Here is a 16619-nt window from a genome sequence, read left to right on the forward strand (position 1 = left end):
CGTTGCCAAACAATCCCTGCAGGACTGACTTCCTTCCGCTTGGTCGCGGTTCTGGTCGTGATGAACACCACCCAGGGTTTTTATATAAGTAGATTAGAATCAAAGGAGGAGATGTAAATGGGGGCACATGAAATCCATTGGTGGTAGATTAGGGAGGTGGGAGAAAGCAAAGCCAGGAAACCTCTGAGATTGGATAGAGACTAAAATGGAGAGACAAATATTTCTTCTACATCGGTGGGTATAGGATAGTTAACAATTAACATTTACAGCCCATGGAAACAGTATGTGGGAGATCAAGATAACAATAAGGGATTCTGTGATCTCTGCTCTGATATTGTAGGTATACTTTGAGGGGTCTGGAAAAAGGGGATTACTCTGACATTCCAAAGGTATGTTATTTTAGATGCAAAAAGACAATAGACAGGCTCACTTAAAATAAGCATTGACCTTTGTCAAGGAAGCCACAGGCCTAGGATGTGACTACCTGCCATGACTTGCTGTTAGTTAAGAATTTTTATGTTCAGACCATCTTAGGTGGTTGCTTTTGGACTCTCAGTCTGTAGGGCCAGTCATTCAGGCCTTCACTGAGCTGGATGTGTTTAGTATGTGGCCCCTGTTTTGTCTACAACATCTTGGACCAATCCTGACACTAAGAACTCAGGACTGATTCTCCTTAAGATTGTACTATATACTATAAGAACCAGCCCTTAGCTTTCCTTTCTCCTTCAGAACACATCTAGGTTTTGCTTAGCTCTGTTTCCAGTTTGCAAACTCTAAGATCCTTGACTAAATCTCTGTCATTTATATTCTAGCAAAGCCTCTTCACTCTTTTTGAGTTCATTCAACAATTTGTAATGGGAATATTCATGTTAAACATAAAAATAATGGACCACAGAAATAAGTATGACAGCAACTAAAATTTAACTTTTAGTGCATGAAAAACGTTATTAAAAAATCAAACTACAAACAAAATTACATTGCAACATGTACGACAGACATGAAATCATATACCTAATAGATAATGATTTCTTAAAAATCAGTAAGAAAAAAGATGACACAGGTTTAAAAAAATGCGTGAAAGTCATAGAAAAATAATTCACAAAAGAAATAAAATTGGATAAAAATATATATAAACCATCAACCACACTGCAAATTCAAACTGATATTGTAATAACCTGTGTTTTTAAAAAATCTTTATTGTTGAAGATATTACAGATGTCCCCTTTACCCCCCCACCCCATTGTCCCCTTCTATCCTGAATCTGCCCCCCACCCCATGTTGTAATAACCTGGTTATAATATTAATAACTGGAAAGGAGCAGAGGGAAGCTGCAATTTAGACACATGCCCAGTAAGGTCTGGGTGATGTGGGAAGGTGTTTATCTGTTAGTCACACCTGAGAGCAAGGCATTGGCCAAAATAGACATGGCGACTGCAAGGGTGTGAAATCTGAGATACATAAGCTCCTGAACAAAGGAGTTCACTCTCTTGGCCCTCTGGTGGTCCTGGCATGTGGGGCTTGCACACTCTGCACTCACCCATGTGACCCACATGGATGTGGATTCCACACAACAGAGTAATGGACTCTAGCCTGATGTTACATCGGACCCAACTCCACCATGAAACAGAAACTCTCTGGACACTGGCTTTACTTCCAGCTTTATTGAAGCCCCAGCTGCACATTTTCCAGGACTAGATTAAGAGAAATGGGACTTCGCAAACTGAGGAATATAATTTCACACAAATAAAAATCATTCATTCTCCTGAGTGCATCTTAGATAATTCTTTTTCTCAAGATACCGCAAGTACCGCACTCCCACTGGCAATGGAGGAATTTCACCCATGCCATCCTCTGGCAACACAACCACAAAGTTATGTCGTTTTTGCTTTTCAAAAAAGAAAATTCAACTTTAATTAATCTCTGACCCAGTAATTCCACTTCTAGGACCCTCCCCCAAATGATTGGAGATCTGTACAAATGCATATGTTCAAAGATGTTTATTGAAGCAATGTTTATGAAGGCAACCTAAAATTCCCACAATAGAGACAGGCTTAAATAAAGTATGGAAAAATCATACGGAACATTTTACAGCTGTTCAAAATCATGTTTTTGCATAATATTCAATGTTATGGAAAAATACTTAAGTCATAGAGCTCAAGGTTTAAAAATAAAACCACAAGAAATAATGATATAGAGCAGAATCCCAAAAAACTTCAAATACAAATACATATAGGAACATATATACAGATACCACAAATTAAAAAATGACTAAAAGAAAATTATATAAATGTTAACACCTGTTATTTTCATGCAGTGGAATTATGAGAGATTTTATTTTCTCATTTAAAATTTTCTGTAATTTCCAATTTTCTCAAAATTACCAGGTATTACATTTACATCTAGAAAAGTAATAAATAAATGTTAACAATAATAATAATATCAAAGTGAGATCCAAGGGGTTCCAAAAGATACAAACATAAATACTAAATGTCCTGGTTTTGTTTTATAAATGGCTAAATCTTCCAGCTAAAAAGTTTTTATTTCCAGTAGAAGTAGTACTTGTATTTTTTCCTTGACTGGCATTCGATAGAGGATCCACTGCAACATATTTGATTTGGAAACCTCCTGCAGTCACTGAAGCATCACTGAGAAACTTTAAAGTCATGACATTTCCTGGGGAGGAAGAGGATGCAAAAGAACAAAGATGTTACTCTCTTTTAATTTAGCTGACAAAAATGGCACGTTTCAGGGCTTCCTTTTGACTCTTCCTCTCTCTCTTTTTAAAAATAGAATTCTCATCTCCCAACTACCTCCTACAGCTCATATAATATCTTCCTTTAACTTTCTGTTAACATAAAATATATCCTTGAGAAAAAAATAGAGAGAAACAGAAGGTTTAATACTTTACCAATCCTAGGGAAATTGTAACAGAGTAATGAATTAATAAGTTTTAAGCATTATTCTCATTCAAGAATTGAACAAGTAGTTCCATGTCTTGCAATAATGATGAATAAATGAGAATTGTGGCGTACTGCAAGGCTAGGGCGTGGGAATAATTTAGGTAGTAGTATCTGAGCTTAAGAACTATTGTTTTTAGTTGCATAGTACTGAGATAATTTTATGACCTGGAGGAAAAATTGAGCATGCAAAATGTCAAATACTAATGCTGGTGATTAAATTAAAAAATGATATCTAAGAAAATAAAAGTTCTCAGAATATATGAGTTTGGGTTAATAGCAGTGGTATTAATGAGATACATTTATGCTACTATAAGGACATTTCTTGAGGTACATTTAGTGGAACAAAGTCACACAAAATAATTTGCAGGAGAAAAAAGATTTGGAAAAGGTTACCTACCGTAGCTAGCCGTTTGAGATTTGCTATGCATAATTAACATATTAAAAAGTCTCTGACATCTTCAAATAAAGAAACCTGCTTAACATGATTTAACTTAATGCTACCCAAATTTACCTGACCTAATAGTCCCTTCTCATGTAACACCTATTAAAAACATTTCATAGTACTGTGTTCTTTACAACTTTCTTTGGGGAATGCTATACCAAGATAAAAATGCAATAAATAAGGTAAGAATTTTTCAGTGATAGAAAGTATTTTTAACAACTTTATAAATTACTTTCATTCTTTATCAATGAAAAATCTTGGCCTTTTATTACATTCTTATGGAGATCATAAGCCACGGCAGTATTCATGGATTTGCAGATTCAAGACTATCTCAGACTGTACTTCCCACAAATAACAAGAGCCTACACTTTTTCAGTGCAAGGAGTTGGCACAGATCTTTCTTTAGGTATAAAAAAATGGAACATACAAGCCAGCGAGCAGGTCTCTCAACTTTAAAAAAGGAAACAGAAATGACTCCTGGGTCCTTCACTTCCAATGACACTGAGAGAAAACAAATCATAGTTTTGCTCCTTAATTTAGAGCCATTACCTGTACTAATGATGTCTTCTGGAAGCTCATCTCCACAGTATCTGAAAAGGAATTTTAGAGAATTCACATGAATGAACATTATATAGCTATTGCAATGAGCTCTTACTGATAACTAACGTGCTTTATTTCCCCCAAGTAATGGCTTATTTTCCTATTATTTTATGATGGTTTGTTGCTTTTTTTAAAATTTGAATTTGTAAGGGAGAGCAATGTACATTATTTGAAGTAAACTTCTCAAACTATTAATGAGATTCTTAAGAAAAGATATGTGGCATTTCTACTCTGTGCACCTATAAAACTATTTGTGTAGTAGACAATTTGAATCTTCTTGAAAAAATTAAAAAATTGTTTCTGATTAATCTCATAAAGTTTTCTTCACAATTAAAAGTCAATGGGTGTATAGTTGGTAGTATTATATTTTGAATTCTAGAGTAGACAGATTTAAAGGTGGGAAAATTACTTGGACCTTATAGATATAAGAGGGTTTCATTTTTATATGAATCATACCTTGAGAGGAACTCCCTTGCACATTATATAAACATTGAGTTTTGTCAGTGAAATTTATTCTAGAGGGGAAGTGGGGGGTGTAATATAAAGGTATATTACACAATACAAATTTATAGCCTGTTGAAGATCTTTAAAAAATAGTATATATATTTTTATATATAGTCATGGATAATGGAGAATTGATATTCTATTGATAATGGATAGTCTAAATACACATTATTAAATGGTGACCTGAATATATAAAACACCTAATTGCACACTGTTTAAATTGAAATATTTTGTAAGTCTCTGAAAATGTAAACTGCATTAAAGATTTAAGGAGAGAACACAAAAATATCATGTCCCAGCATGTTGAAGACCAAGGGAGAAAGAAATATTGTGGAAGAGAGCACTTGTCTTTTATGGCAAAGAAAACTATTTTTAAGAAGCTGCCCTTTGTAGGTTTAGCTAACTTGTATGAAAGCAGGGGCTAAGCTTTGCTTATTTACCGTATACCACAATACTTAGCCCATTGCTTTGTACACAGAAGTAAGGCACCCATTACTGAATTTATAATTATTTTTAAAGGTTGACAGAAATTAGAAGACTTAAAAACTCCAACAAATTTCTCATCTCACATCTTTCTCCCTCATGTCGTTAGTCAATCTTGAGGTCTTCATAAATAGACTATTTAAATAATTGTTACAACCTAACAATAATCAAAAGGCAGCTATCACTATTTTAATAATAAGTAACAACTGACTATGACTTAACATGCTAAGAAAAGTCTTTGTTAAAAAAGGGTATGGTGTGGTAGAAGTGTAGAAACACTGGAAAATCAATACTGTAGGTACAGTTGGGGAGAAATTAAAGAAACATCAAGCACAATATCGAATGTTCCGTTAACTTTCTGTATGGGAAAACAACACGTACCTCCCCACAAAGCCATGGATATCATCGTAACTGTCATATATTTCAACATAGTCAGCCAAGCAAGATGGGTCATCTTCAAGGTCAAAGTCCAAAAACTTCAGGTGAATACGCTGGCCATACTTGAGTCTAATGTGCCAGTAGCAGATTTGGTTATCATCATACTCATTTGGGTAGCCTGGAGATTTAAAAATTCTCTTTGGATCTGTAAAGATTCCACCACATTCTTTTGCTGGAATGGGGAAGGGGGTGGGGAGGTGGGGGGGAGGAAAGATAAGAAAGCATTAGAAAAAATTATTCCTACTTTAAAATGATATTCACGTCTTAGTGTTCATTTATTTATAACCCTTTATGAAAAAGTAAAGAAATGGCTTAACATACAGCATCTATAGTATGTAATGTATTCCTGTAGCTAAAGAATAAATGTATTTTTCATCAACAGTTGTTCAGTTTTCTAAATTAAGCAGGCACTTGTGAATTAAAAAAGTAAAATAGCAAAAATATAGTTAATTAATTGTATCCCTGGTTACATTTTTTGGGGGGATGTCTTTTTATTTATGTTTTTAAGCATATAGTGCACAAATCTTATGAGAACCCTTCCATATGTTTTGACAAATACATATATTCATTTTACCAACAGCCCAGTCAGATGTTTTTGTCTTGTGGTGTCACCACTGTGTCTTTAGGGACTGGAATATGTAGAATAATGAGTCCAATATATTCTGTTTGGGAAATCATTATAGAATTTCAAGATTACAAAAGACCTTGGAGGTCACTCTAATCCAGCTTAAAGGAATAATTTATAATCTTCCTATAGTCTTTTTCCTGGTTTTAAACTAACACCTTAATCTTATTTGAGGATTTGGTGAAGATACTTATGTTTTTTAAAGTCATTTTTCATTTTACAGATTTATGTTGTGTCACATAACCTGTTATAAGAACAACCTCTTCCAGACCAATGACCTGCAGTATGACCTAGAGAGAAAGGTATGGAGGGTCCCTGATCAATTTTAATTCCATATCAAGTAAGTATCCAGTATTTTGAAAGACCAAACCAAACCTGGAAACTCAAAAATAATCTGAGTGGTGGTGCTAGTGCTAACTCTGGGCAGCATTTGAAGATATTTTTCATTTTATCAATTAGAGATTTTTTCCAAGAATAGTCTCCTTTAAAGTAACTATTTTAAAAAATCTTGTTAGAATTCTTACTGCCATAGAAGTTAAAGAAGCTTATCTCTAAGGCAGAACAGGACCTTAGGAAGGCTGGGGAGGTCAGAGCCCGCCGGCATGGCTCAATGGTTGAGCATCTATCTGTGAACCAGGCATCAAGGTTTGGGCTCAATCCCCAGGGCGGGGGCATGTGGGAGGCAGCTGATGGATGATTCTCTGTTATCAATGATGTTTCTATCTCTCTCCCTCTCCCTTCCTCTCTGAAATCAATAAAAATAATTTTTTTTAAAAAGCCATAGATCTGGTTCAAGCACTCTGTGACCACCCTATACCTGTTTCTTCATTGGTAATTGAATGTAATCATGCCTCTCCTATTATTTCCCACACAGGAATATTCTGAGGATAAAACATAGATGATAACTTAAGAACATTATACAGCCCTAGCCGGTTTGGCTCAGTGGATAGAGCGTTGGCCTGTGGACTGAAGGGTCCTGGGCTCATTCCAGCCAAGGGCACATGCCAGGGTTGCGGGCTCGATCCCCAGTAGGGGCCGTTGCAGGAGGGAGCTGATCAATGATGTTTCTATCTTTCTCTCCCTCTCCCTTCTTCTCTTAAATCAATAAAGAAGTATATATTTTTTTAAAAAAGTGATATGTTCATACCCAACAAATAAGATTTAAAAAAAGTGATGTTATACAAAATGTAAGTTATTGTATTATTAAAATTTATACAATACATAGTTTATATGTGTTCATAAGTTGTACAGTGCCAGTGTTTGGGGTGACTTGCTCTGCCCCATAGCACCCTTTCTTTGTTGTATATATCATTAGATTAGGATAAAAATTCAAATATTGAATTATTTTAGTTGTCTATTTAGCTATATCTATTCAGCTGTATATTTTATGTTACATATATAGTTATTGCCTCATCTCTGTTTATTTAGAAAAGGACATATTCACAAAGTTGATTAGGTCCCTGAGGACTTAATTGGTTTAAAAGTGTTCATATACACAGACAATAGGGTGGCGAAGGCCTGGGATAGGCAGTGGGGGTGGGCTGGAGGGGGTCAATGAGGGAAAAAAAGGGACATATGTAATACTTTCAACAGTAAAGAATTATTTTTTAAAAAGTGTTCATATAAAAAGCAGTCAACATTAGGTCATACATTCAGAACTTGAATGAGCAAGTTTACTTCTAAACCTTTCTTAATGACCCTATTCTTCTGACTTCAATCAGCTGTAATTTGGTGATATTGAGTAATTAACAATAATTATTTTATTTTTTCTGATGGTTATACTTTTTTTATGCCAATTATTTTTCAATTAGCTCTTCTTCTCCCTAGTTGAGGCAGTCCTCATTTGCCATGTGGTTAACCATATCCTAAATAATCAGCATATCATTGATTTCAGGATTCTGTCCACATATTTACAGAGTAAAAAGTATTCAGCTTCTATGAGAAGTAAAAGAAGCTTATAAAAATTTGTAATTAAAGAAGTATTTTTACAAAAGGGCAATAAATACTGTAAGAACCTTTTCATTAGCACTTCTTCATCTCCCCTAGATTTTGACTTATGAAAACAATGGAATAGATGTTCAGAGAGCCTCAAATTTATCAAGCAAAAGAAGAATCAGAGAATATATTTGGAAATAAAAGTTACTCTTGAGAGTTAAAAGCAAGTTGCCTGTATAAATATATTGAAGAAAAAGAAAGAGAGGGAGAGAAGGAAAAAAAGGTCTATGAATTAGTAACAATGACTAAATATAGGATTAAATACAGTGCAGTGCTGGATAGGCTTAAAATATATCAAAGTGATTTGGAAATTATAGTCCTATATAAATGCCCTGCATTTATTCATATTTGGCCTCAAGTGGGAATAGGTGAAGCTCTAGGCAAAATTCTTTTCTACATGAAATACACATGACATTGAGATATAGATTAGTTAAAAGCATGAGAACAGTAGTTAATATCATTAATAAATTCTATAATAATAGGCTGAAACTTTATTGTAATTCTCCTCTGTGTTGTGGACTTTCTTATAAGGTAGATCCAAATGGGACACCACCTGAGGATGTTTATGATCATAAATGCAGGAAAGATTTTGTAGCACATTTTAACACTTTGTAAAATTATCCTGGAGAAATTACATCCAAAATGAATAGTGTATTTTTTTCTCCAAGAATATGAACAAAGAGTACCTCTTTATAGCAATTATAAAGAGTTAATTTTGCTCTTTAAAGTTTTCCTAGCTACTACCCACCATGGAATAAGAATAGGAATAAAAATATACTATATAATAATGACTAGTATACCTAATATGTAATTATTGAAACAAACCACAGAGTGAGAGTTGCTTAGTTTGGAAATCTAAGAATTGATGCACAAAAATAAATTAGGAAGTCTGTTTATTCTGTTTCTTTTTCCCCATTCTAGCAAAGCGATAACTTTGAACAGTTAACATTTGGTAGCACCATTTAGTCGTTTTAATTAATTAAGTGTGAGTTCATAACCTGCTTTTTCCCCTCTCTCCTTTGTGGTCAGGAAGTTCCATGGCACAAACAAGACCTGAATTCACAATTCTGCCTGCCTACTAATTATTGGCTACATAATTTTGGGTACGTTGCTTAAATTCTTAACTCTCAGTTTCCTGATTTCTAAAATGGGTATAAAAATAGCTCCTTGTAGGGTGGTGACTATGGAGTGACAGTGTGGATTAAGGAACATAAATTAGTGACACAGCATAATCACTCTATGAATGATAGTTATTAATTACTATCACTAAACTGATTTATCTCTGGAAAAATAAGCTATTTCATTTTAACAACATCTTAGCAACATGTAACTGTTTTTGCAAAGTATAAAATTATTATTTTTAACAAACCATGTGGATTGTAGCAATAGGCATCCCATCTTTCACTCCTATTGAGACGGAATCCGTAATCAATAATGCCAGTTTTTCCAAATCCACAGTGGGGCCCTGGCTTCACAATAGGGTATCCAACTCTGCCCTTGGCCATCCACCCAGCAGCACAGACATGAAATCCTGAAAGAGAATGAAAGGGTTTTACACTTAACAGGTAAAGGGGCTCAGCTGAGAGAAAGTCATCTTTACAAAGATGGTCCCTTCCAACACTGACAGTTTCTTAGCTGCCCAAATTCAGTTCATGTAAAAGGAGAAAAACGGTTTTCTTAAAAAAAATAAAATTGAAACACATAAAATATAACATCTGACTTTTACTAAGAAATGACATATTACTTAAAAATAAAAAAGAGATGAAGGTGAACTAGAAATTGTAACCCCACGAATCTGAAAACATTCCATGTTCAGAGCTGGCTTCTTTTCACCAATGACCTACCCAGTGCAAAGAGATAATTTCTGAAAGTACCATCGGTCCTGAAAACTTTTTTTTTTTTTCAAATCATAGTTTAAGTCATTTCTATTTCAGGATTAATCAAATTATTGCTTGCTAGTATTTTTTAAAATGTGAAGAGGGATGAAAGCGCTCATAAATTTCAAACAAAGCCTCAGCCCTGTTTTTCTTGCTCAACTTCTTAACTCTCTGTTTAAATACTTGCCAACGGCAACCAAGAACAATTTTACTTGAAGTCCAGGACAGCTAGTAGTGACTCTGGCTTTGTGTCCATCATTCCAGTCACTGTCACACTCAGTCCTGTGGGAACAGGCTGAGCAGTTATCTGGGGAGAGTTTGGGGCACAACACCTGTATTTTTGCCAGCATAAGCTTTGCCAGGTACTTTTCTATCAGTAAAGGGCTTTCTTCAATGAGAAGAGCTCCAAGTAGGGTGGTCTTTTGGATTCTCCTGAAAGCCCAGGAGAGATAGTAGCAACCTCCCCGCTTTTTCTAAGTAAAAAAAAAAAACACAAAAAACAACCAACCAAACAAAAACCCACTAGTTAATTACTGGGTTTTTCCACTAGGTCTCCTGACATCATCTTCCCAGTTCCCTTCTCCTGCCATCTTATAACTTGCTTATCCTCCTTTTTCTCATAGCTTTTGATCCTGAAATACAAATGCATTCTCCCACTTAATGTTGGGAAAAAAATTAAAACATTTTGAAAAAAGGCACTAAATTCAGTATTTCTTCTACCATGTAAATATTCTTATAAGACTCAACATAGTAACATTGCTCAACACATGAGGAAACCCAAACTCAGAAGTCAAGAAGGCTAGAGTAATATTAAAATGAATAGCAATGGCTTTATATTTCTGAGGAATTTAAATGTTATCGAGATGCCTTCATTTTCTTTCGATTTTTATTTACTAGCTCACAGTGGGTTGTAACCCCAAATAAGTTACTAGAATTAGGAATTTTCCACTAGCTAGTTGTAGGCAGAGAAGATGGGAAAAGCAGGAGGGCAGAGATGAGAGAAGTCATGGGGACTTAGAGAACTATTAGCAGGGGTGAATAGAGAAGTCTTACTAGGGAGTTACAGGAAAGATGGGATATTTTTTCCCCAAGGATGAACAAGAAAGGAAGTCATTGTCAAATCAGTTACCAATTTTTCTGGCTGCCTCTAGTTGCTTGTAGGTGGCGAGGCGGCCGCCTTCATATTCACACACCGCCTTTGCTTCTGTGTAGGTGAGCTTGTATTTGCCGGACCGAGCTTCTCTGTGATATACGCCTGCTGCTTGTTCTGTGAAATCACAAAAAGTCGTAAATGCACTACTTGCATTCTTGCAGAACAAGGGAAATTTTGTGACCTCAGATGGAAGATTACATCAGCTATTGTTCCTGCCAAAGGGTTCCTTGGGTCAGCAGCATTGGGTAGCTACATTTTCATTATTAGAAAGCTTTGGGGGAAAATATGAATGAGGGGGAATTTTAGGGAAACCTGGGGACATAGAAACTTGAGGCTAAATTAAGTTTCTGAACTGACAACCTGAAAGGGTTTCAGTACAACACTGCATTCCTACACTAAAAAAGGTGATCAAGTTTTGACTTTTTTTTTTGGTTTGGCTTTAAGTTACATAACAACTTGGAGAGGTATTAATAGGTGAAAAAAAGGAGGTGAAGGCAAAGAAATCATGAAAATTGACCCATTATGTCAGCTTGCAATGATGGAGAAAAATAAGCCACAATATCCATTTGAGGGAAATGACTAATACAATATAACTGAGAGTTTAGTAAACAAATAAAAGAATGAGGGAAAGTTGAAAGGAATCCAAAGCAAACAAATATTTCATTAAAGAAAAGAAAACTAGATTCAAATGCAGCAGAGAAAATCCTGGGCACACCTAATTACTGGTTCTTAAGTTCTTTAAATGTTTTGTCCTTTTTTAGCTCCCATTTATTCCCAACATATTTTTGGTAGTGTTAAATCACACATGAGTTATCTCCCAGTAGATCACTATTTACAAGGATTGTTTTGAGTTTGGAGTGCATTTTGCCATGGAAACAATGAGAAAAGATTCTCATACCATAGCTCTAATAGTTCTATGTAGATTGTCAGATTATAGTTCAGTCCTTGTACACTACCTGGGCAATCAGTCACCATCAAGACCATTGCCAATGAGAACGCATATATCTTGGCATGCAGTGACATGGAGCCAGCCGCATTAGAAAGATTGTTCCTTGCTGTCCTCCCCCAATGAAGTTGACACTGCCACAGTCCAATAGGAATGCTGCGTGGTATTTTCTCTGTTTTTCTGGACCCCAAGGGATCCGTTTATACATTATATGGTAAAGCCCATTACTGAAGACCTCAGTCAATTTGATACTTACTAGTATAGATCAGAGAACACAAGGAACACAAAAATCATTTTCCCCTTTGAAACTCACCTACTTCCACTTCCTTCATATGGTAAAGTCTCATTAGCAAAACTTTCACTAGTTTCCAATCTGGTTGTTTTGAGCATATACCATGAGGTAGTTTGCTAGGTGCGGAGGATCAAGTCCTACTCCTAAGCAACTTGGACAAGGGTGGGCAATGCAACTACAGACAGTCCCCACTTATGCTGGTTCAACTTATGATACCAGAGTTAAAAGTCAACCTTAGGGGTCCTCGGTTTCCACCTCCTCATTTAACTGGTGTGGCACTGAGTCCAAGGGTTTCAAGTGCCTTGTTCTTGATACTTGCTAGCCGAGTCCTGCCTTCTATAAGGCAGGACTTAAATAGTTTTCCATGCTATATGGACCTAACCAACTGTAAACAATTCGTGCTAGGCTGACTGGTCAATAATTTGTCCCAGATTGGAGCAATGTGCAATTACCCCAAGCCTCAAGTTTGCAGCACTATTAACAGACATTTGGGTTTGCTCCTCTCTACCACTAGGACAAAATTTCTATTGTTCAGGTTTATATTTTTGTAAAACACAAAATCACTTTTAAAAACACCAACGTCAACAGCTCCAAATTTCTTGGGCATTAGAGAGTTTTATAGCATTTCCAAGTTCATCCATATGGGTTTAATTCTTACTAGCTTCGTGACCATCTTTTTCCTGTCTAACAAATCTGTGGCTATCTCCTTAGTTTGATTGTGTGCAGTGAGAATAAACAGAGACGTGTTCATGCCTCTGGTAAATTCCAGACCCCAGCTTTGCCAAATGGATCTCAGTGTCCAGCACGAAGCTAGTTCACTGGCTCAAGCTGAAAAAAGAGGCGGCAAGGCCGTGCATTGCAAATCAAGCTTTTTAATGAAATCCGCATGGCTGCAGTTACTATTACCAGGGAGAAACATGCTGAAATATTCCACAACTGTGTGCTGCTTAGCAAGCATAAAACCACGCTCTGGTCTGAAGTTAACTTTGCTTTCTCTTTAGTTATTTATTTTGTACAGGAATCCCTCAATTTTCTTCTTAAGAATTTAAAAATATTTTCACTACCAAACACAATAATGAACATAAAGCAATATTAATTTGTATCATGAGAATTAAAGCATTGTTCAGAATACTAGAAAGGGTATTTAGGGTTGTCAGTATTTGGCTTTTTTTGTTTGTTTATTGTTTATATTCACAGTTAGGTCCAATTCATTCCTCACTAACACTTAACAAAACAAAGCAGCAAAAGGAACGTTCCTTATCTAACAAAAAGGGCAGAAAAGTACAAGGATAGCTCAAACAAAAGGAACCAAAGTGGTAAGAATGCATTCAGAAATACATTGACTTTGTCAAACTAGTTAAAAGAATCTTTGGAAAAAGCAAGATATACACTATGGGTCAGAGTACATGGAGCAATGATTATAAAGTTATTGTATATTCTGATTTGCCTGTTATGATTTTATTACGATTACCTGCTATAAAATCTCATTGCAAATGCATTGAAATAAAAACAAAACAATACATTGATGTTTTTGTTAAACGAACATTCCCCACTATACAACCATATCTGCTTTGAAAAATCTTAAATATATTTTCATATAGAATATAAATATTAACCTCTATTTCCTACTGAACAACTTTATAGAAAGCTATTTTTAAATCTTAGAAGGCAGGAACACTATTTTAAAAATGGTATAGGCATTCCAAAAGTTATCTTTCCTAAGCATTTTTTTTAAAACACCAGGCTTGACCAGAACAGAAAAATCTCCTGCTTTGATTCACTTCTCCACGAATTCAAAGAAATGACATTCACAACTAGAAGCTCAATGAGTACAGTTTCTTACCAAGCCATATGGAGTTATGAAAAATTCCGTTCTTGAATCCCCATCCATGCACGTCTTCCCACAGCAAGACAAATAAGTAAATTAGGATGATCATGTCTCAGTTGTAGAGAAATAATAGCCTATTAGGGGCTCCTCAGGATAAATTCTCAGTGCAGAGGCTGCAATGCGACTGAAACATCTGGTTTCCACATCTTTTTAAATAGTTTTTGCAACTGTGAGGTCAGCAAGCACTCTCCAATGGTATTTCCCGCTGCAGAGTTTCACAATTAACTCTGTGTCTGAGGCAAACCCTCTGACTCATTTGCATTGGCAACTACAGCTAAAGATACTGTGACCATCTACATTTTTATTAATTAATTCTGTCTGTCACAGACACTTTCCTGGTAGGACATTTGTGTAACTTGGTGCAGAGCCAGCAGCCATTAAAAACAATAAGAACAAAAACTTCAGTAGGAATTTTAAGAAAAACCCTGAATGTCTTAGTATTTGTAGTAAGTCAATTATGGAGTATGGGGTTTGGGATGAAGCACTAATCATGAACTTGACCCTGATAATGCTACTTCAGTTTTCCCTAAACATTGCCAAGCTTTTATAGAAAGTTTAAAAGAAAAAGTGTGCACAATTTGGCAAATCCTAAACCATCCCCAGTGGTGTCGGATTCCCTTGTCCTCTGTCTGCTTTCTCCTTGGGAAAGGTCTGTTGCAGTCCTTGGTTTATTGTGGTTATCAGGTAAACACATCAGTTCCAGAAAAGCAAGTTAGTTTCAGAGCCTTAGAACATTCCAGCAGCTAGTCTAACACTAACTTCCCAGGCCACAAATCCTTGAAGTTTTTAGGAAAAGGTGAATGGGTAGATAGTCATAAAGTTAAGAAAAATATGGTCCTAGCTTCCCCACAACATTCTAAGTTTGAAGATGATCAAAATAGTAGGTAATAATTATCAAAGCTGTCATACCTTAAAGTATCCCAAATTTTGTTTTCTTTTTGTGTAGGGTCCGTTGGTAACATGTCTGGTGCTATCCGCACTGCTCTGCTGTGAATGTCATTTCCTGTTGATTGACAGTCAATTTCTTGGCAGCTTTTGCTTCTCTTGAAGGTCATTCTTCGCTACGTAGTGTCTCTACTCTTGCTGCCAAATTGCCTCCCATTTGCTTCCCTTATGTTCATTTCTCTTATACTTTCTTAGTTCCTCCAGTGATATTGGAATCCTTTGAAAAAACCAACTTTCTGGACACTTTCTGGTCCAGAAATCCCTTAACCCCCTTAGGCATCACTGCATTGAACATCGAAGGCTTGGCCTGGTCTCATCTCTCCTCAGAAAAGCAGCTGTGGGGATATAGGCTGAGGGTACAGAATTTATTGGACACTCACTGAGGTACGCATAAAGTTATTAGGGTTCAAAATCCCTATTTGGGGCCCACGGCAAGTGAGAGAGGAGAGCATTGTATTATCCTAGTTCACTGATAGGGTGAGAAAGTTTTCAGTTTGGTGCAAGAGAGATATAGTCTAGACCAGGTAGGTGTGACCATGGAGAAGACAGACATGGTCAGCAAGTACAGGATGAATAAATAGTTGGAAGGAACAAACTGATGTTATTGCTCTGGAAAACAGAATTACATGAGTATTTTAAGTTTGTGGTTTGGGAAGTAAATATAACTTTACTTGCGCAAGGCTACAGCAAAACCCTCACAGCCTTCCCATTCTTTGCCTGGTCACAATCTCTTGTCATGCCCTCCTCTCTGCATCTCTTCAAAGTACCCAATTTCCTTAGTTTCTCATTTGTAAAAAATTACTCTCAGGAAAGGGCTGGAAATTAGTCTTTACTTAGGTCAAATAACTAACAGCAGATACCCTTCTTTGTTCATTTGCATTTTAAGGAAGCGCCAGGTAGAGCAGTGTGCGAATGTTCAACCCCTATAAAAAGAACATTCAATGATGGTTTTGATGGGTTAACCCAAACCAGCGTGGAGAATTTCTTTTCCCCTTTCCTAACTCTCCATGCAGAGGACAAGTATTTCCTCTTACCTCTGTACAATGTTTGAAAACCCCATTCTTCCTACCATCCAGCATATAGAAAACAGTGCCCAATGATGTGGGCTCTGATTTTGAGGGTTTCGACTTAAGAAATGTCCAAACCTATAGAGAAATTTCATGAATTTATTTGAACCAAACGGTCGACAATTTCCAGGAAGCAAAATCTCAATGAATTGAGACAATGCTGCAAAAAACCGACAGTTTTGCAGATTATTTTATACATTAGAATCAAAGGTGGAGACATAAGGAGGGTTACATGAGTTCCATTGGTGGTAGATTAAGGGGGCGAGAGAAAGCAAAGTGGGGAAATCTCTGGAATTGGATAAAAAGTAAAACGGGGGGGGGGCACATACTTCTTTTATACTGGTGGGTACAGAATAGTTAATAATATTTACAGCACATAGAGATGGTATTCAGAAAACAAGATA

The 16619-nt window shown here is 36.1% G+C and overlaps 1 protein-coding gene across 1 annotated transcript; it reads right to left on the reverse strand.

Annotated features, from left to right (window-relative positions):
• Positions 1 to 1649: 1649 nt before the first annotated feature.
• On the reverse strand, positions 1650 to 14252 carry TNFAIP6 (TNF alpha induced protein 6; the record flags this gene model as incomplete). Its single annotated transcript, XM_081095130.1, has 6 exons — positions 1650 to 2673; positions 3952 to 3992; positions 5371 to 5599; positions 9417 to 9578; positions 11054 to 11191; positions 14159 to 14252. The coding sequence occupies 6 exons, from the start codon at positions 14250 to 14252 to the stop codon at positions 2504 to 2506; spliced, it is 834 nt and encodes a 277-aa protein (XP_080951256.1). The 3' UTR covers positions 1650 to 2503.
• Between the last annotated feature and the right edge of the window lie 2367 nt (positions 14253 to 16619).

The sequence above is a fragment of the Myotis nattereri genome (assembly GCF_964212035.1).
Source record: "Myotis nattereri genome assembly, chromosome: 7".
Classification (NCBI taxonomy): domain Eukaryota; kingdom Metazoa; phylum Chordata; class Mammalia; order Chiroptera; family Vespertilionidae; genus Myotis; species Myotis nattereri.